The 20,553-nt window shown below is 47.4% G+C and overlaps 4 protein-coding genes across 7 annotated transcripts; 2 read left to right on the top strand and 2 right to left on the bottom strand.

Moving 5' to 3' along the window:
• Positions 1–278: 278 nt before the first annotated feature.
• Positions 279–3,197, top strand: LOC128272425 (protein suppressor of forked). Its single transcript, XM_053010230.1, has 9 exons — positions 279–393; positions 476–589; positions 661–869; positions 937–1,324; positions 1,402–1,593; positions 1,653–1,844; positions 1,910–2,156; positions 2,236–2,799; positions 2,872–3,197. Exons 1-9 carry the CDS (start codon positions 355–357, stop codon positions 3,087–3,089), a joined length of 2,163 nt encoding a protein of 720 aa, XP_052866190.1. The 5' UTR covers positions 279–354; the 3' UTR covers positions 3,090–3,197.
• Positions 3,198–3,317: 120 nt separating this feature from the next.
• Positions 3,318–4,684, bottom strand: LOC128275082 (serine/threonine-protein phosphatase 6 catalytic subunit). 2 transcript variants are annotated; one of them, XM_053013465.1, is made up of 4 exons: positions 4,427–4,684; positions 4,175–4,303; positions 3,947–4,105; positions 3,318–3,876 (listed from the first exon to the last, which is right to left on the bottom strand). In XM_053013465.1, the coding sequence occupies exons 1-4, from the start codon at positions 4,592–4,594 to the stop codon at positions 3,418–3,420; spliced, it is 915 nt and encodes a 304-aa protein (XP_052869425.1). In that variant the 5' UTR covers positions 4,595–4,684; the 3' UTR covers positions 3,318–3,417. The 2 variants fall into 2 exon arrangements, with proteins under 2 accessions (XP_052869425.1, XP_052869424.1); XM_053013464.1 differs by having other exon boundaries at positions 3,947–4,113; positions 4,183–4,303.
• Positions 4,685–5,348: 664 nt separating this feature from the next.
• LOC128272434 (dynamin) lies at positions 5,349–18,001 on the top strand. Of its 3 annotated transcripts, XM_053010241.1 has the most exons (15): positions 5,349–5,920; positions 7,926–7,999; positions 8,085–8,234; positions 8,312–8,918; positions 8,988–9,333; positions 9,407–9,564; positions 9,628–9,922; positions 10,000–10,116; positions 10,277–10,291; positions 11,184–11,399; positions 11,475–11,568; positions 11,645–11,781; positions 11,852–12,018; positions 13,387–13,527; positions 17,140–18,001. In XM_053010241.1, the coding sequence occupies exons 1-15, from the start codon at positions 5,775–5,777 to the stop codon at positions 17,204–17,206; spliced, it is 2,730 nt and encodes a 909-aa protein (XP_052866201.1). In that variant the 5' UTR covers positions 5,349–5,774; the 3' UTR covers positions 17,207–18,001. The 3 variants fall into 3 exon arrangements, with proteins under 3 accessions (XP_052866201.1, XP_052866202.1, XP_052866204.1); XM_053010242.1 differs by lacking the exon at positions 10,277–10,291; XM_053010244.1 differs by lacking the exon at positions 13,387–13,527.
• A 353-nt stretch (positions 18,002–18,354) lies between these two features.
• On the bottom strand, positions 18,355–19,678 carry LOC128272351 (mesencephalic astrocyte-derived neurotrophic factor homolog). Its single transcript, XM_053010142.1, has 4 exons — positions 19,307–19,678; positions 19,094–19,218; positions 18,878–19,019; positions 18,355–18,796 (listed from the first exon to the last, which is right to left on the bottom strand). The coding sequence occupies exons 1-4, from the start codon at positions 19,413–19,415 to the stop codon at positions 18,630–18,632; spliced, it is 543 nt and encodes a 180-aa protein (XP_052866102.1). The 5' UTR covers positions 19,416–19,678; the 3' UTR covers positions 18,355–18,629.
• Positions 19,679–20,553: the final 875 nt, after the last annotated feature.

Genomic DNA, 20,553 nt, shown 5'->3' with positions numbered 1-20,553 from the left:
TACAACATTAAAGATTTCGCAAAACAACAACCGTTTTCTGATGGTGTTCCAAATTTGATTTTTCCCTAACATTTTCATCTCTATGAACCTTGTTCGTCCTCGACGCATTGGCATTCTGTAAAGATCTTGGCAAAGTGCGTCAAACAACGCGTTTGACATTGACATCGGCGTTTGGTGGCGTTTTCTGGGCACAACATTGAAATATTGGGCCAAGCAGGTGCAGAAGATTTTATTAAAATAAAATCTAATACGATAACAGCCCAACTGGCGACACTTCCCCGGCTGATCGGAACGAACCAGGCTGCCCGTTGACCAAGTAACATTAGGCGGCGGACAGGGGTATTCAGTCTCAACATGACCCAACAGCTTAAGGATCAGCTAAAGTTTGATATCGTGAGTGTTTGGTGTCGGTGGCAGTGAAATGCTGGGAAACTGAATGATTTTTGTTTACTGAACGGTGGGTGGTTTGTTTTAGGAATGGGGCCACGAAAGACTGGTTCGGGCACAGCAAACCGTCGAAGTTCGGCCGTTCGATGTAGAGTCGTGGTCTCTCTTGGTGCGCGAAGGCCAAGGTCGGCATGTGAACGAGGTATGGTGGTTGTTGATTCGAAGGGAACAGCGCTCCGGCTCCGTGGCATTACATTTCTTGTCCCCATCTAGGTACGTTCACTGTACGAATCGCTCGTAAGCGTTTTCCCGACCACCGCTCGGTACTGGAAAGTGTACATTGAGCAGGAGATGAAGTACCGGAATTATGAGCGTGTAGAGAAACTGTTCCAGCGCTGTTTGGTGAAGATCCTCAACATCGATCTGTGGAAACTGTATCTGACCTATGTGAAGGAAACGAAAGTCGGACTCAGCACCCACAAGTAAGTGGCGTTGCGGTGGTATGTCACAAAAAGAAAAATACTCATGATAGCACGTTACTTTGCACAGGGAAAAAATGGCGCAGGCTTACGATTTCGCGCTAGAAAAAATAGGCATGGATTTGCACTCATTCTCCATCTGGACGGATTACATAGCGTTCCTGAAGAGCGTCGAGGCCGTGGGAAGCTATGCGGAGAATCAAAAAATTACTGCCGTACGAAAGGTGTACCAGCGGGCGGTCATCACGCCCATCATCGGTATAGAACACCTGTGGAAGGACTACATTGCGTTTGAGCAGAACATTAACCCCATCATATCGGAGAAGATGAGTCTGGAGCGTTCGCGTGACTACATGAATGCTAGGCGGGTGGCGAAAGAGTTGGAGATTGTTACGAAAGGACTTAATCGCAATTTGCCGGCAGTTCCGCCAACCGTCACAAAGGAAGAGGTCAAACAGGTATGCTGTGGAAGCGATAAGCGATCTGCCGGGTCATTTGTGGCAACTATTGTAATGGTTTCGACCCATGTCCACAGGTTGAGCTCTGGAAGAAGTATATTGGTTTCGAAAAGTCCAACCCATTGCGCAGCGAAGATAATGCGCTCGTGACTCGGCGCGTAATGTTCGCTATCGAACAGTGTCTTTTGGTGCTCACGCACCACCCGGCCGTGTGGCATCAGGCGGCACAGTATTTGGATCAGAGCTCTAAGTTGCTGGCAGAAAAAGGGGTAAGCGTTTCGTTCGCTGGCTATCGTGATGATGCTAACGTTGTCGCTCACCTCACCAGGATCTCAATGCTGCAAAAGTGTTCAGCGACGAGGCGGCCAACATTCTGGAGCGTGCAATCAATTCGGTTTTGAGTCGTAACGCGCTCCTCTACTTCGCGTACGCCGATTTCGAAGAGGGCCGCTTGAAGTACGATAAAGTGCACCAGATGTACAATAAGTATCTCGCCATCAACGATATCGATCCGTCACTGGTAAGCTCCATTGGGGAACGGTGACCGATCGGTCCCAGCGAAATTACCGTTTCATCTTCCCGTAGGCGTATATTCAATATATGAAGTTTGCCCGGCGAGCAGAAGGCATCAAATCGGCCCGGGCCGTTTTCAAGAAAGCCCGCGAAGATGTCCGCTCCACGTATCACGTGTTTGTGGCCGCAGCACTGATGGAGTACTACTGCAGTAAGGACAAAGACATCGCTTTTCGGATATTTGAGCTTGGGCTGAAACGATTCGGCGGTAGCCCGGAGTACGTCATGTGTTACATAGACTATTTGTCCCATTTGAACGGTAAATTGCGATGGAATGGCAATGGCCAACGAAAGTGATGCGAAAGTTAATGCTTCCTCTTTTCCGACCTATTTGCCAGAGGACAACAATACCCGTGTGCTGTTCGAACGGGTTCTCTCTTCGGGGGGCCTAACGCCGCAGCTCTCGGTGGAGGTGTGGAACCGTTTTCTCGAGTTCGAGTCCAACATTGGCGATCTGTCGAGTATCGTCAAGGTAGAGCGGCGCCGCAGCGCGGTGCTGGAAAAGCTGAAAGAGTTCGAAGGCAAAGAAACGGCCCAGCTGGTGGATCGGTACAAATTTCTTGATCTATATCCGTGCTCGTCGTCGGAGTTAAAATCGATCGGCTACACTGAAACCAACGGTATACTAAGTGTGACGGGCGTGAAACCCGCTGCGCCGCCCGTACCGGAACCGACGGAACAACCAGTGCAGCTGGCCCGCCCCGACTTTAGTCAAATGATACCGTACAAGCCGAAACCGAACGCATTCCCCGGTGAACACCCCGTGCCGGGTGGGGCTTTTCCACAGCCGGCGGCACTGGCCGCTCTGTGCGCCATACTGCCGCCACCGGTCAGTTTTCAAGGACCGTTCGTGGCTGTGGATAAGCTGATCGAGGTGTTCAATCGCATCCAGCTGCCGGAAGGTATGTTTCTGGGGACAGTGAGCTACCGTGACAGGAGGGTAATGATAACGGTCTATCTTTTTTGCTCTGCAGTACCACCGCCCCCTAGCGACAGTACGGCCGAGCAGCGGCTCTTCGATTTGGCCAAATCCGTCCACTGGATTGTGGACGATAGCGCATTCGCGGGCGAGGGAGGCCTGAAACGACGCCGTATGGCACCGGGAGGTGACGACAGTGACGATGAAGGCGTCACACCGGCCCCACCAGCAAACGATATCTATCGATTAAGGCAGCAGAAGCGATTCAAGTAAACGTCGCATATGGTCGCTTCTGCACTGCCTGAAACATTGTAAATTATACATTAAACAGTAACAGGACGAAGGGGTTTTCGGTTTTTCCACTTGAAGAATATAATAGACGCAATCGCAGCTCGACACAATAAACAATCACCACAGTAAACCGAACTTCCCGCCAACCATCAGATCGCACCGCGCGATCGTGTCGTATTCATTTCACTTCCTTCTTTGAAGCTCATCGTTTATTGCGCAAAAGTGTGTACATCAACAATAGGAGCGGCCACGCCAGATCGTCAGCTTAAATTACTCGGAAGGGCACATGGTGTGGTAGAGGCGGCAGCTCCTACAGGAAGTAGGGAGTGATGCGTTGGCTCGGTATGACTCGTTGCTCATTCGGGACAGCTTTGAAGATTTTAACCACCGGCTCGTCCGTGCCGTTTAGGGACAGTATTGAGGCCACGTTGCCACAGCGGTAACAGTAGTTCGGCGCTGACCAGACCGTCACCAGCTTCTGATTAAACTGATAGTTGATGCCTTCGTGCACGAGCTGATGCGCCCGGCAAATTAGGTTCAGCTCATTGATATGCATAAAGTCCACCGTTACTTCAATACCAAATAGCCAACCAGCGCCTCGAGGACTTTCGGCCCACGTGTCAATATCGTCCGGATCGGACCACACCAGATCACAGAACGCACCCTTGTGCGGTATCTCTTGGTCACGGTTAATGGTGCGGATTTGATCGAGCGTTTTAATCTCCGGGCTGAGGCCACCGTGCACACACAGCACACTCTCATCGATTAGCTACAACGAAATTAAGCAACCAGTGCGATGTGCTTCAAACGGTAACAGGGGGTTGTATACTGCGGCTTACCGCGGCAATCGTGAGCAGGTCAAATACTCGGCAGCAATACTTCCACGGACTAGCGTTGCCGTACTTTGTGTAACACTCGTCGTAAAACCCGTATACTTTGGTGATCTGGCGCGATTCATGGTTCCCTCGGAGGAGCGTGATTTTGTCCGGATACCGTGCCTGCAAAGGTAGAACATACGGGGCCATCAGGCTAACTGTTCCATGCGAGCGCTACACCTTGCGACATGCCTTCAAAGTGAGTAACCGTGTGAGCGTTTCCAGACTGTAGTACCCACGATCGACAAAGTCGCCCATAAAGATGTAGCTCGTGTCCGGCACCGGACCACCGGTGCGGAACAGTTCCTCTAGATCGTAGAACTAAGCCAAGAGAAATGGGACATTAAAATAGATATTTCGCCGCGGTGTCGGTCTTATCACACGCAACGCTCGCGGTGACGAGCGTGATTCATCTAAATATAAACACTTTATCTTTCTGCATACCTGTCCGTGAATATCGCCGCACACCGTCACGGGCGTGCTGACGGGTTGTACGTTCGATTCCTCCATCAGTAGCTCGCACACGATGTCGCACAACTTTTTGAGATCATTCTCTGGCAGATATTTGCACTCTTTCGCAATCTCGATCCAATGGTCCAGCTCGGAGGCCATCGCTCTATTGTGCGTCGTTCTTGGCTTTTGTGCAAACCCCGATGGATCCAAGCGAGAAACGGGAGTAGGAATCTCGCGGAGCAACACTCACCGGACTTGGGAACTGGCTACGAATCAACACAGCCGTTTTAGCCTTTTTTTATTGTTGCATTTGCTGCTGTCATCCGACAGCTGGGCGAAGTGCGTCGACCCATCGTTTCGTTAGTGCTTTTTGTAAAGTGTTTTAAATTTGAAAAACACAACTAGCCGTAATATGTTTCTATGTTTAACCGAAGCGGCGAAGAATTGTGCTTTATTTTGTATAAATATCATTACCTCAAAGGCTGCGGGTTTGCTGTTGACCGCGAACACGACCCGACTCTGTATTGTTTATCGATATTTTATTCATCACCGTAAGCGGAGATACTCAATTCCTATCGTTGCACCCTTTCAGTGCTCCATATTTTCCAAGAAACGGCACCCGAAAAAATGATTTGAAATAAATTAGTGTTCTTACCCGTTTGGCCAGCACCGTTTTCGCCCAAGTTTCAACTGTCGTCGTCGGAAGCTGTCAAAGACGCGAAAACCGTGCGACAGAAAGAGACCAAGAGCGAGCGGAGTGACGAGTGCAGCGCTATCGTAACGTCACTTGTCGAACACCCTGCGCAATCGATCGCAGCAACAGCAGCAGCAGTAAAAAATTAGTTTCTCCCAAGGAAGCCTTCTCGTGTGGTGATTGCATTCGCGCAATGATGTAGTGGATTTTCGTGCGGACGGTCAAAGCGAAGTTGAATCCCTTCGGAGCGTGAGCTACACACATATAGGGACAGAGCCCCACACAGGACCCGAGCGCGAGCAAACGAACCGAAAGCCTTGCGTGCGTGCGTGCGACAAGCCATTTTCTGTGCAGCAGCAGCAGCGAGCCGTGTGTGTGCAGTGTGTAATTAAACGGGGAGGCTTTGGAGCAGAATTATCGGAGATTGTGCGTCAAGTTTGCGGAACGGTGCGCGTTTTTCGCCTCTTCTGTGGCGGTGATGCTGCCGCTCGAGAGTGTGTGAACCGAAAGTGAGCGATCGAAGTACAAAACCGAATAAAGACGGCGGCCCTCGGAGGGGGGCAGGTGTAGGCAGCACTACCAAGTCAGTCGGGGCAACCTCCGGAGCAGAAACAGCAAAGGCGTGAAAAACACAGCGGAGCAACCATGGAGTCACTTATTCCGATCGTGAATAAGCTGCAGGATGCGTTCACCCAGATGGGTGTTCACATGCAGCTCGACCTGCCACAGATTGCGGTGGTCGGTGGGCAGTCGGCAGGAAAATCGTCGGTGTTGGAAAACTTTGTCGGAAGGTCAGTCAGTCTGTGGGGCTTTTATCATTACTCATCCCCATGCACACCCCACCCACTATCCATCGTCGGTCAAACAAGTGACTCGAGTGTTCCCATCGTTCACTCCCCACCGCACCCACCCACCTTTCCTCATTCAGAGACGCATCTTATCCAACCTGAAAGGATTACGTTCTGGCTCTTGTTCTGATCCTTTTGTCTCGGCTCGGGAGAAGCTCTCTTCTCTCTTCCGTTTTTTCTTCACCAAACGGAACTGTCATTCCTCCGTCATTAGATGATGGCGACCGTATCCGACGCAAACCCGAAAAGCGTAAACGAAAAAATGATTCATCCATTCCGTCCAGGCGCTTGAAGAATCTAACTCTCGTCTCCAAGTGGGGTCGATAAAGTCGATGGCACAAAGATTGGGGAACCAGCACGACGGCAAAGGCAAATGCCTGTCGCGGGGCTTACTGGCGTGTTAGAAGTACAGCGAAACAAACGATCGTACTGTGCACAACGATTAGGAGCACCGAAGGGTAAAATAAAAAAGGAAGAGCGGAAAGAGCGAGAGACACTGTTGGACCATACAGTAGTATTTGAGAGCGAGCGAGAATAAATGCCGACCATCGCGAAAGAGCGCGCGCGATAATTCAGCAGTGTGCGCGGTGTCAATGGTATCAGTCGAAAAATAATCGATAATAGGAGCAGCAGACTTTTATCGGGACACCTTCTCCTTTTGGCGGTCGGTTTCCCAACCACCCGGGCAGGCCACGATTATTGTTTTGGGCAGTGTTTGAAGCGATTCCCTATCGCAGGTTGAGTCATAGTTGACTATTTTATTTCACTCAACTCAGACGAGTACCATTCCAAACCTCCTCCTGAATCGCTCGTTACATGCTGGAAAAAAGGAAAGGAATGACCTGGCGCGACAATGCGATGGAAACAGAGAGACACATACAAACACACACACATATTGCTATGGAAACATCTGAACATGGGTCGGTGAGAAAAATGCAAAGACCCACGCAAATACGGGAAATATTTACCTTTTCTCGTCCTGTGTATTACGGGACAAGCTTTCATTCATTTTCTTGGACCCATTTACTAAACATCGCATCAGCGGCATCAGCATCATTGTCATTATTATCAGGCCCGGACGAAAGAAGCAATTTATGCAAAGGAGCAGAAGCAGATAATTTCCTTCGAGCAATGATGTCGTCTCTCGTTTCAGTGAGAAAAATCTCGGCCTCCTTGCTCGATTACGCGAGCTCTAAACAATACTGCCTGTTCTACTAGAGCCGTATACTCACACAACACACACACAGGCAGAGGCAGCTCTGCATAGGGACTCTGCACAGGAGCATGTGTATTGCGAGTACTTCCGCCTTCGTCCTGTTGGAGAGCAGAGAAGGAAAAATTACATAATATCGGCGATAACAGCCGTTGACAGTTGTGGTGCGCTCCTTTCGGGGAAAACGCAGCCAAAGGATCCTTGTGTTGTGTGCGTTTCGTCACCTTCGCAAACGATGAACTACTAGTAATTGATAGAATGATATTATTTGTCGAGATTCTTTCCTCTTACGTTACGTTCAAATGGGCGTTTGATTTCTCTCGATATCTTATTTTCTTCTCTTCTATGCTCCGTCTTCACTTCCGTCGCGGAAGTCACACGTTATCACACTCGCTAGAAGTGATAAACGTACAGCGAACAAATCTAAGCGCCGACATTACGACGCACGACTGCTTTGCTTATGAGACGGAGTAGGCCAATGGTCAATCTCGTTTTCGTTTAATTGAAAGTAGAGCCCAATGTTAGAAAAAGATGCAACATCCATTGCAATGCGCCCCATGTTTGCCCGTACACTGATCCAGTAACCAAGGGAAAAGGATATTTGATTATGTAAACATGCAGTCGAAAAGTAGCCCATGTTACATCGCAAAGGCGCTTCGCTGAATTTTAAAGTATAAGCTCGGTAAAAATCATTTACTAAAACATTCTTTTTCTGCTAATATTTCCACATTGTAGAGATTTCCTGCCGCGTGGCTCTGGTATCGTTACTCGTCGGCCGTTGATTCTGCAACTTATCAATGGAACAGTCGGTAAGTCGCATTCCTGTCTGCAAAAGCAATAAAGATATGCCTGAATCGTTGCCATAATAATTGTTTCCGCATCGTTCCGCAACAGAGTTTGGCGAGTTCCTGCACCAGAAGGGGAAAAAGTTTACAAACTTTGACGAAATCCGGACCGAGATCGAGGCGGAAACCGATCGTGTTACTGGCAGCAATAAGGGCATTTCGACCGTACCGATCAACCTACGGGTGTACTCACCTCATGGTAAGACTCCAACGTGAATGTAAACCAGCGACAGCAAAGACTTACGCGACTTTTCTCCTGTTTCCTTGCCCCCGTAGTACTCAACCTGACGCTTATCGATTTGCCCGGTCTAACGAAGGTGCCGATCGGTGATCAGCCGGCTGACATCGAGAACCAGATCAAGGGTATGATATTCCAGTTCATCCGCAAGGAAACCTGCCTGATTCTGGCGGTCACGCCGGCCAACACCGATCTGGCGAACAGCGACGCACTGAAGCTGTCCAAGGAGGTGGATCCGCAGGGCGTCCGGACGATCGGTGTCATTACGAAGCTCGATCTGATGGACGAGGGCACGGATGCACGCGATATCCTTGAGAACAAGCTGCTACCCCTGCGCCGTGGCTACATTGGTGTGGTGAACCGCTCGCAGAAAGATATCGAGGGTCGGAAGGACATTCACGCGGCGCTGGCGGCGGAGCGCAAGTTCTTCCTCAGTCATCCCAGCTACCGTCATATTGCCGATCGACTCGGAACGCCGTACCTGCAGAAGGTACTCAATCAACAGCTGACCAATCATATCCGCGATACACTGCCGGCCCTGCGTGATCGCCTCCAGAAGCAGCTGCTTACGCTCGAGAAGGATGTGGATCAGTTCAAGCACTTCCGGCCGGACGATCCGAGCATCAAGACGAAGGCGATGCTGCAGTGAGTATCATATCCTGGCGGCGGTGGATAAAGCAGTGCCTTCACCTCTTTTTCTTTCCCTCCCGGCAGGATGATCCAACAGTTGCAGTCCGATTTCGAGCGCACAATTGAAGGGTCCGGTTCGGCGTTGGTCAACACTAACGAGCTGTCCGGTGGTGCTAAGATCAACCGTATTTTCCACGAACGGTTGCGCTTCGAGATCGTGAAGATGTCGTGCGACGAAAAGGAGCTGCGGCGCGAGATTTCGTTCGCCATTCGCAACATCCACGGTATCCGTGTTGGTCTGTTCACGCCGGACATGGCATTCGAGGCCATCGTCAAGAAGCAGATCTCGCAGCTGAAGGAACCGATCCTCAAGTGCGTCGATCTGACGGTGCTGGAGTTGTCTAACGTGGTCAGAATATGCACGGATAAGGTAGGAATGTGGTGGGAAAGAAGGGACATTTCAGAGCGAAAGGACAAATGCCACACTTTGCTTCCCCCAATAGATGGCCCGCTATCCTCGGCTGCGCGATGAAACGGAGCGTATCATCACCACGCACATCCGGCAGTGTGAACAGAAGTCAAAGGAGCAAATGATGCTGCTGATCGACTACGAGCTGGCCTACATGAACACCAATCATGAGGATTTTATCGGCTTCGCAAAGTAAGGGGTGACTGACGCGCTGACCGCCTTTCCGCCAACTGACCGATTTTTTTTCCCCTTCAGTGCTCAAAGCAAAACTGAGAACGCGGTCAAAACGGGTACCCGCAATCTGGGATCGCAGGTCATCCGTAAGGGACATATGTGCATTCAAAATCTGGGCATCATGAAGGGTGGATCACGGCCGTACTGGTTTGTGTTGACTTCCGAGAGCATTTCGTGGTTCAAGGATGAGGACGAAAAGGAGAAGAAGTTCATGTTGCCGCTGGACGGCCTAAAGTTGCGAGACATTGAGCAAGGTTTCATGTCCAGGCGCCACACTTTCGGACTCTTCAATCCCGACGGGCGTAACGTTTACAAGGTAAGTCCGCGGCACCGTTGGGTTTGTGTTGGATTGCTGCTAACCAGCGCTAAATGCGATCTCTGCCCACCTGTTAGGATTACAAACAACTGGAGCTGTCCTGCGAGAGCACCGACGATGTGGATTCGTGGAAGGCGTCGTTCCTGCGAGCAGGTGTCTATCCTGAAAAGGACACTCCGGCCAACGGGGATGAGGTAACGTGCAATGTTTTCGAACCGTTTCCGCCTTTTTTTGTTTGATCCGTTTCGAATGATTAGTCGACTGCTGATGGCGTCGCGTCGCATATTATAATGTTGCATTTCTCTGTTCGACTTTCTATCTTTCTCTCACGTTGCACCATTCGGCACACCGCAGACCGAAGGATCGGAGGTTGGTTGAAATGCGCATTTTCTCTCTTTCCCCACATTCACAGATTTTCCAATCGTTACACATTTGATTCATATCCTTCGTGTTGGTTCTCGCAAGGATTATCGGTTGCCCGCTAGTAGCTTGTGTCGTGTGTCTTTTCATTACTTTCAATGTGTGCTAAGCTGCACGTGTGAAAATCCGGTCGAATTCGCTTCACGGATCGGTTTCGATTGTTTGGGACTTTCGATGCTTCCCAGTCCATTCACGTTGACACTACATTTTGGTTTTTATCAGTCCGTTTCCATTATTTGTTCGTTTCAGAAACTTCTACCATCGTCGGTAGAAAGTCCCAATAGCGCGAACGCAGATGTACGCAGTAATGTATTCAATTGTTTGCCTTACCCTGTTTTTGGGTTGTAATTTTTTTTCCCACTTGCTGCCTAAAAGTAACACTCTAAAGCTTGACTCTAGACAACTGTAAATATAATAGATTTTTTCTTCTAAGAATTACCTTACCGCGACTTATAAAAGCATTTTTTCGTGCTGTGCCATTACGTGTTACTAACTTTGTCGCGAAGTAATTTGGAAGCGCGTAGCATTCTTGCGTGTATCGAGATGTTGACATGTAAAGTTATGTGCAAAGAAGTTAAATTATCATAAATCAATCCACAAACGGTAATATGTCCATTAGAACAAAACCCCCAATGCTTCATTATCGATTGATGAGGTGATACCAGCTTTCTCGTTGTGATCTCGTACATATTCATGTGTTGAGCAATTGTGCCCCATTCTCGGAGTATAGTCAAGTGTGTGCCGCTGCGACCTTTGGAATTTCCAGCTTGAGTGAAAACAGCATATTCGTTAAGGTTTAGACAAGCTCGATTGATATTTCTTTCCGTTGGACGGTTCACAGGAGAGCAGTGAAACTGGCCAAAGTGCCGGTTCGTTAGATCCGCAGCTAGAACGGCAGGTTGAAACGATACGCAACCTGGTAGAGTCGTACATGCGAATTGTTACCAAAACTACACGCGACATGGTCCCGAAAGCCATCATGATGCTGATCATTAACAATACCAAGGATTTCATTAACGGTGAACTGTTGGCGCATCTCTATGCCTCGGGCGATCAGGTAAGAATTGCCGTAAAAACCAACATGTACAACAGGAAACGATAACTATTCAATACGATCAATTGCAATAAATAGGCCTCAATGATGGAGGAGAGCGCCGATGAAGCACAAAAGCGCGAAGAGATGATGCGAATGTACCACGCGTGCAAGGAAGCGTTGCGCATTATTGGTGAGTTTTGTAGGATGCTTGGTGCTAACGGGATATCGGATCGGGTCTCTAACCACACACACGTAACACGTTCCAGGTGACGTTTCAATGGCTACCTTTTCGACCCCGGTGCCGCCACCGGTGAAAAACGATTGGCTGTCGAGTGGTCTCGACAATCCGCGGCTATCACCGCCGAGCCCGGGCGGCCCACGAAAGGCTGCCCCACAGCAACAGGTAGAAAGCTGCTCCGACGCTCGAGTGCAAACAACGGTGAAATTAACGGGTTTCTCTCACTTTCGCGCAGGGATCGCTGGGTTCCATGGGAACTCCTGCTGGGCGGGGACCACCGCCGGCACCGGCCAGTGCTAGGCCGGCACCGGCAATACCGAACCGTCCCGGCGGTGGAGCAGCACCACCCCTGCCCGGTGGTCGGCCAGGTGGTCAGGCGTTACCAGCGCCGCTAATCCCATCGTGAGTATTAACATTGGGAAGAATTACTTCTTTTTTAATTTTGGATTCGATTTCGCTGACCATCCCGTGCCACTACTCTCGAGGGCAGAGATATTATCGTTTTCAAATCCTATTTAAAATTTTGGTTTTTAATCGCTTCATCACAATGAATCGTTTTTTTTTTACCTATCGGTGTTCGGTAAGCTAACGGAATTTGTTTTGTGTTATGATAAGTTTTCATTCGCCCTCCTGTGTGTTTATCCTTATTTTCTGTCCCCTCTTACTTTTAACCTTACTACTACTCCATTCTCCATGATGCTGTGGGTGATGGTAGCATTCGAGTGTTTGTGGTTTCATTAACACCCTCCAAACCTAACTTTTACAGGCGACGTTAAAAACTAACTAAGCACAGTGTGAGCAAACCGAAAACAACCACAAAACGAAAAGAAACTATACCTTCTCGTATCCGACATGCAATTTCTGTAGAATTATAAATATATACATAAAAATTTATATATACACACCGATGGAAGATGAAGGAAAAGTGATTGGCTTATGAAACGAACCGAGAAGAATGTCCAAGACTCTAACCCGTTCAGAAATTGGTCAATAGTGGAAGCAAACAGCACAGGAAACCAGCAAAAACAGATGAATGCACTAAATAGTCGAATGAAAACACAAAACTAATGAAATGCAATGGACAAATACCAAAAGATGTATAGGAAATGCCATTGATATTGAACAGAAAAGAGTCAAAACACGAACAAACAGAACGAGGCAAGTGAACGGGAAACATCTTTGCCGTGTGTACCGTGTACAAATCGTACCGTTGTAAAGTGTTGCTCATTTCATTTTCTCATCAAACGAAAGTTTTAAAACAACTCTCAAGGCGAAGATTTCAACAACAAAAAAACCAGAGAGAGGACATTTGTTTGCAGTAGCGGCTTCGTTTCCATTGGTCAGCAGGTAGAGCGCAGATAGATCGAATCAAGAGCTGGGTAACGGTCGGTCGCGATCGAACGGTGCGCGAGAGTAGCTAAAATCGAGAACCAATAGAAAAGGAAAATGCACCTAATGTTGTATAGCGTCCGTTAGTTAGTTTTCATCGCCAGTATGTGTTAGGATTCGGAGATGGTGGAAGTGCGTAATTAACTAGGACGAAAGGCCGGTGGTTCCGTGCGTGTTGTTTGTGTTTCTGGTGGTTGTCGTTCCTTAGCAAACAAAAACGTGTCAGTACACTTGGCGTGTCACACAGTTGCACGACGGAGCAGCGAATGTGCGCGTTGTCTCGAACGAATGTTAACACATACTTTTCCCGTGTCTTCCCCTCAAACAACGCACGGTTGCCCTACGATCGTTCGCTACGCTCGCCCCTCGGTGCATCGGCAGACGTCCGGGAGGTGCCGGCGCCGCGGGTATGGCGCAGATGATTCCGGCTAGCACCAGGCAGCAGATCAACCAGCAGGTTGGCCAGGCGGTCACCAACGCCGCCGTGAATGAACTGTCGAATGTGTTCGCCTCTAAGTTCAAGTAAAGTATTGTCGATCGTTGTTTGAATAGCGAATAGCACGTTTAACTCATCCACTCCTCCTTATCGCGCGTTATGTGCTCTCGTCGTGCGGAAGATCTTATTTTTAACTCACAACAGGAGCATTTAACCACCACCATCACCACCACCGCCCATTTATCGTACAGATTGTGAGCGTCGTCACACGCCGTTCGCATTCACGTTACTTGTGCTTATGTACCATCCCACAGCCGGGCGCATCGCTGTCCGTTCTTGTCCAGTTCATTCCATTTGTCCCCCTATACCTATATCGGTTCTCCCACCGGTGTTGTTACTTACGTTGTTACTGAGCTGAATAGAGGGTATTTACGTGGCTCGCTTAAATGCTTTGAGAGGATCGCCAGCGGGCCGGAGGCCGGAAGGCGGCGGTAGCGAAGTAGAAAGCTACCAAGCTACCCAACAAAATGTGGTTACATTTAAACTAAGAATATACCAAACGACTACTTGTTCTACTATTACTACAAGCAAATTAAGCGACAAAAGAATAAAAGAAGAAAACGTAGCCGTAACGATAAGCATCCCGCACCGAACAACCTACAACAAAAACAGTATAAGCAAACCGGAAAATATTAACTATTGCGAACCTTGCCATACTCTTCTGCACCTTTGCACGCCGACATGAGGGATGCAACATGTTGATGTTGTTGATTGTATGTTGAATGCTTAAGTGTATTTGTGTGTCTACTAGGTTCTAATGCATTAACCCCGCTGCTCCCGAGCGAGCAGGTGGCGCAAGACAGTACAGATAAGCCCAATAACCAACCCAAGGAAAACCTATCCACCAAATCAAGACATTCTACGCCGGTAGGATCGTACACAATGCGATGAACCGAGAATCTCTCTTACCTAAACAAACCACAACAAATATCTCCGCCATACACTATTCGTAAATATTACCATAAAAAGGGATGCTTGTGCGAAAAAAGAACATCCGTGGTCACAACGGCAAGCCCTATTTGAAAGCAAAAAAAGAAAAGCGGAAAAGGACACAAAAAGCAAAGACAACCTAAATATATTACGAGAAATGATATACATATATACGCCCATATATGCATATATATATATTATATTGATATAGTTCAATGATAAAGTTGTTCACTGTTTGCGTGCGCGAAAATTGCAAAAGACAAAAAAAAGTATAAAAACGCTTAATATTGTAGAGATAAAGGTACCGAAGAAGCTCGCACGCCAGTAAAAGTAGAATCGGGCACACCAACTCGGGTTGCGCGTATGTTAACACGCGGCGCGTTTAACCACCCTTCCGAAGCGCAACCGGTGGGCGATCTATCGATCAACTTGATCCTCATCTGTTGTATTGTAGCATTAGCCACGAAGGTCTCACACAACCCAGGGGTTTTGTGACAAGCAAAATCCTGCTAAACTTCATTTCCCCTTTCTTTACGCTGGACCGCATTTTGATCGATTCGCTCTGCCCTTCATGACGCCTGTATGCTGCGATCGTGCTAAACACATTCCAAACGATTCCACACCCGCATCAAGGGCCTCCGCATTTGTTTGCTATTTGTCCTCTCGGTATCGTTTCGTTTCAAACGCTTGCTTCCCGGGTCACACACGGCGAACGGAAATAAGGGTCTGCAAATAAGATTAATGCTACAGTACGTGAAAGTCAATTAAAGTGAGTGTGTGTGGTATGTTATCATCACAGGGTCAATGACTGTTTTTCATGTTTCATCCACTCCCACTGCTCTGGTCGAAAATCGCAGCGACGGCGACCGGCCATTCATTGGCGTTTATAGTTTCGTTTGCCCACAATTGTTAAAATTATGTGTAAACCTGTTAACACATTTCCCACGATATTGTGTAAAGACAAACGGGTGTGGGTTGTATTCGTTTTCCAACTGCAACAATCGTAATGAACATAATGTCGCACGCTTAAAGTTAATTATATCTAAGCATATATTATATACATCAACATGAATACTCCCTGGTAGAGAGTTTTTTTCTTATTGTAAATGACCGTAGAATAGTCTGCTCAGCATAAGGCATATTTTAAAAGTTGCAAAAAAGGATAATCTCGAAGCTCTTCTCTAGCAAGCTTTAACATATCTTGGATAGATGACTCACTGAATGAATCTTCTCGCTTTATTTACAAATACCTCTGAGTACATGACATAACTATTTAAATTCCTCCTTCCCAAAAGCAGACGTAGTCCTAACGGGTTCTATTATTTCGTACGATCATCGTTGCCACTCGTTTGCCCTAGTTTGTCACGATCGTGTATCGGTGTCTAAAGTTATCGGCTGCGACCACTCACGCTCCATTAAATTATGATATATAATTTAATCCACATCACGCTTCACAAACACGTGAATACCGTGTGAATAAAACGTCTTAGAGTCAACGAAAAAAAAAGTCAAAAAAGAGAATGGTAGACCGAATACCAACGTAGCCGCCAGTGTTCGTGCGTTCGTTTGTTGCAACCTTTCAATCTAATACGAAATAAATCCTTCCTCTGTACCGTGATTAGTGCGGCTCACCGTTAGTAGATAAGTGCCGCACAGAAAAGAATGAAACGTACTGTACGGCAGTTTTCCTTATCCTAACGAAACAACGCAAAGTAATGGTCAGAAGTGTTGGCCGCTCTCATTGAACAGAATGGTTTTATTTTGCTACACTCACGGATGCGCCTTTCTACGCAACGAGTTTTGGGCTTTATTTGGCAAATCGCTAACGTGTAGTTCAATCTACAGTTAATCATTCATCCCTATCCTACACGGTAAAGCTGATAACATACCATAATATAACTTTAAATCCTCCTCCATGCTTCGGTCTTCTAAAGCGAGTAGCATAAGAACTAAATATCGGTTGCGCGCGCGCGCGCGACATTTTAACGAAAGTTCAATAGAAATGCAAGCAAACATCCAATAGCTGGAGCCGATACCCGTTGCTCTAGTGCGTAAGACTCCAAGGACGTGGCTATGAAACCCAGCAGACAAACGATGATTGCAGCTGAGAACATCTCGTGAGCGCGCAGGCAAAGGGTTAGAAGATAGGAAGCAATGTAACTAACAAACGAAAACAAAAAAAAACACTATTTATGTTACTGAGGCGCGCATAGAGCTTCGAGCCGAGTAACCAAACAAAATAACAGCCCAAAAGTAAGACGATAAACATACAACAAGAAAAGTAAAAACAAACCAACAACAGAAAGAAACAAAATATACATATTATATCTATTCTATGACAGAGAAAAATAAAGTATAACATAACTAATTGGAATTGAAACGGGGGTGAATGTTATTTTGTTTTTGTACGCATGCTTTTTCGCTGGGTTGGTGGCGGGATGATATGCTGATTGCCTGCCGATAGTTACACGCATAACCCATTGTATTTTTAATCCATTTTGTTTGTTTTTGCTGTAAGCTAGCCCGCGTGCGCTTGGCAGCTTGGATTTGCATAACCACAGTTCATTATGCTCGCCGGATCCGCTTTAGTTCAATCATTATGCCGCTTCAGATCATGGTGTCGATCAATCAATGCTAATCCTCCCCTATTGCTTTCGTGCTCATTTATTATTTGCTGTAATTTGTTTCCTGTTTTATTTTCATCGTAGTCGCCCGGTTCAGAATGCTCCACCCCGTTTACCCGATCGTCCTTACAATGCCATGAGTAGGCCGTGATGATATGGGCTTGGAGCGGAGAGTATTCGGCGCCGTCAGTAGCTTATAGAGAAGCAGTGCGCCGCCGCCAGCCTCTCGGACATGTTTGCAGGGCAAATAGCACAAGTGGTCATTGTAGCAAAAAGTGTAACATATCCTGATTGATCAGGACAGCAACGGTGCAAAATTCTACGCCATCAGCAGGACAATTGGTGCTCTTTTGAGCACACCGTACGATGGGATAGGTGGGTAGTAATACAAAATATTGTAACGAACCGCTTGTCATCATAACACACAGAGGACGAAACAGAAATCATTCCGAATAGTTTACCCGAATCACACAATAGATTGGCCGGCCGTCTTCAACGGTTGGCAAAACCATCGTCACAGGCTTAAAAGATGGGTAACACATCGTCAAACGACTGATCCCCTCTAAGGATCGAGTAGCGACAACGGTCGCGAACAGGATTATAAATGCAGGGTGTATTAGGTAGTGTGTGAGTCATAGTAATAGTGCATGGAATGGCATTCAGTCAGTATCTACTACGCGGCGCAAAGTCAAACGAACGAGAAGGGTTTTGTAAAGTTTGAGACTTTGCTTTGCTTGAAAATTTCTACAAACTTGCTACATACTGCTGAGCGGAACAAGGAACTGTTCTTGGCAGACGCCCCATTCGAAGAGTTGTAATGGGCGGCTTGTGCAGTGCATGTTAGAGAAGCCACCGAGGTTCCTACCGACTACACCATCGTGCTCAACGTCAACGTGCTAAAGTATTATTTTGTACATTTTTGTCGTATGTGTAGTATTTGTAAATAAAACACCTTCATCCAGGAGGCATCGAAAAATAAAATTCGTTTTGCAGGTAGTTTGTTCTTCAAATTGAAATTTTTCAGTGTAGTACCACTGTCTTTTTCTAAATAAGTTAAGTCGGCTGCTGGTTCACGGCATAGCAACCGCAGATTGCGTCCCTACTTTGGTTGTTTAGCAATCGTTGCTTCAGCTGCTAGACAAGTACAACAACAAAGGCCACGTCATTAGTTCTCATCCATTCTTGAAAGTCCGATTCTGACATCGATCGGTTATTTCAACACCAACTTGATCGCCGACTGAATCCCTCGCGGTTGTTCAGGGAAATGGAAGAGAGTACACCAACACACAATACATGATCACTCACTTTTTATATTTTAATTTTTGCTTATTTTTTCGCTTTGCTTCACCACTTCGCGGAACGGTCGTATCATTGTTTGCCTATTACTACCGGTTATCGGAGCTGTGAACACGAGTCCACCTTTCGGGCGGATGTACGGTCTAGAAACGCGGAGGCCCATCCGTGCCGCAAGCTGTCGACGTAATAATTTAACATCCGGTGGTATGAGAGGGATGATGCAGGACGACGTTGTGACAACGACGATAGCGAGATCCTAATCTGTCCGGACGACGGTGTTACAGTTCCGTCTTGACGTACTTGTGCTTCAGCTCCTCGATACGCTTGATGAAATCAGTCTTTTCCAGGCACCCGTCGCACTCTTCGTCCCAGTCGGAGAGAATCTTCTTCAGATCCCGCACCTTCAGCTTCTTCAGATCGACGGCATTCACGTCTATTTGTTTGTCTGTGGTGAAGAAAAAACAGGAAAACGGTCAAACGACATCACCACCATCCGTATTGATTGCACTTCGAGCCAAAATCGTACCGTATCGAAGATCGCAAATCTGTGCATCCTTCTTCTTTAGCTTCTCGCAGATCTTGTCAGCCGGCATCGACCAGCTGATCGGCTTCGACAGCTCGTTCAGTATACCCGTGGCCGAATCTTCAACACCTCCTAAGTAATAACACTATGGAAAAAAAAACAGGAATGAAGCAACACTCCGGGATCGATCGGACAGTCTCTCTATTTCTGGTTACTTACAAAGCGCTGCTCCTTGTCTTTGACCTTTTTGCAGAACGCCCGGAAGTCATCCTCTATCCGTTTGGTGTCCTTCTTCGCATCCTCCGAAAGACTGTCCACGAATCTGCTGACCGTTTTCACACACACTGCTCCGGCATGCGGAAAAACGAACCGTGATGATTAAGGTCAGGGTTTGAGGAGAATCCGAAGATTGGTTATAAGTTCCCGACTTACCTTCGCAGTCGCCTTCTCTGAGGGCGGCACTGTACGGTATCAGGAACAGAACCAGGCCAGATAGGGCCAGCAGAAGCAACCGACAAGTGGGAGTGCCGTGCAGCATCATCCTGTGTATGTGTTTTTGTGTTACGGAAATATCCTTTGCTCTTTCCGTTGTGCTAAAACAACAATTGTCCGTCCGCGTGTCCGTCGCGTCCGCACTTGAAACGATCTGTGAACAACTGCGAGCCAGTGGTTTCGTCGTGACACACGCAGAGGGATGCGATCAACGAGCCACAAGTCTTCCGGCCCTGGTATACCTGTCGCGCTGTGATTGGCTTGCCGCAGAGTGTCGGAGCGTGAAACCGGAGGTACCGTTAAGCATTTGGAAATTGTGTGGTCCCGAGCCGCTGAGACACGTCAATCCTGTCAGCGCACCGACCGCACGAAAGCTCACATCGAAAGCTTTGCCCAACCCCAAACGTCAGTGGGACAGCGAGCTTTTGCCGAAAGGGCTCTTCAGAGGCTTATTTGGGAAGAAAATTTAAAAATTAAAAAATTTAACAAACATGCGACTTGGAAATGCAACAAATTAACTCAAATTAATTAAGAATCTTAAAACTCTAACCGTGAGATGGCACTTTGTGTCTTAAACACAACAGGAAGTTTCTCTATTTGCTGTAAGATTTCGACGATCCAAAAACCATTGGATACACATTAAAGAATTAAAAGGTCGAGGTCCACGTTTTGCGACGGTCCGATTGCGACGGTTGCTGCTTCTGTTGCTGTTCCGCCTGTTGTTGTATCTGTTTCTTTTTCTTCAATTTTCAATTGAATTCAAAATTGAACCTGTAAACCCTCCTTGTAGCGCAGCCTAAAATCAAACTGTGCACGCAGCCTAGGCTCGACGTCTGTCAAAATGTGACTTTCGCCGGCGTTTTCTCGCAAGAGCGAGAAAGGGAAAAACATGTTCGTAGGAGCGAATGAGACGGCCTCCTCCGAACGAACTGTCGCGTAATAACTTTTCCAGAGGCAGTGAGGCACGCAACGCTGAACTATTCCAGCCTAGTACAGTGCCATAGTATTCTGATAGTGCATTACTAGTTTAGTTAGTTAGTTAGCATTAGCACTAGCTTAGCTTTCGTTGCAAGTTGTAAGACGTGTGAGATAGTAGAACACCGTACCGAACACCGAAGAACAAAATAAGGTAAGTTTCTTGTCTGTTGCCGCGTTGAACGCGTCTTTGGAAAAAGTGCACCACCGAA

Source organism: Anopheles cruzii, chromosome 3, assembly GCF_943734635.1.
Source record: "Anopheles cruzii chromosome 3, idAnoCruzAS_RS32_06, whole genome shotgun sequence".
In the NCBI taxonomy this organism is placed as follows: Eukaryota; Metazoa; Arthropoda; class Insecta; order Diptera; family Culicidae; genus Anopheles; species Anopheles cruzii.
Note: the sequence above shows the minus strand (reverse complement) of the source record. Positions and strands in the feature narration are given on the sequence as shown.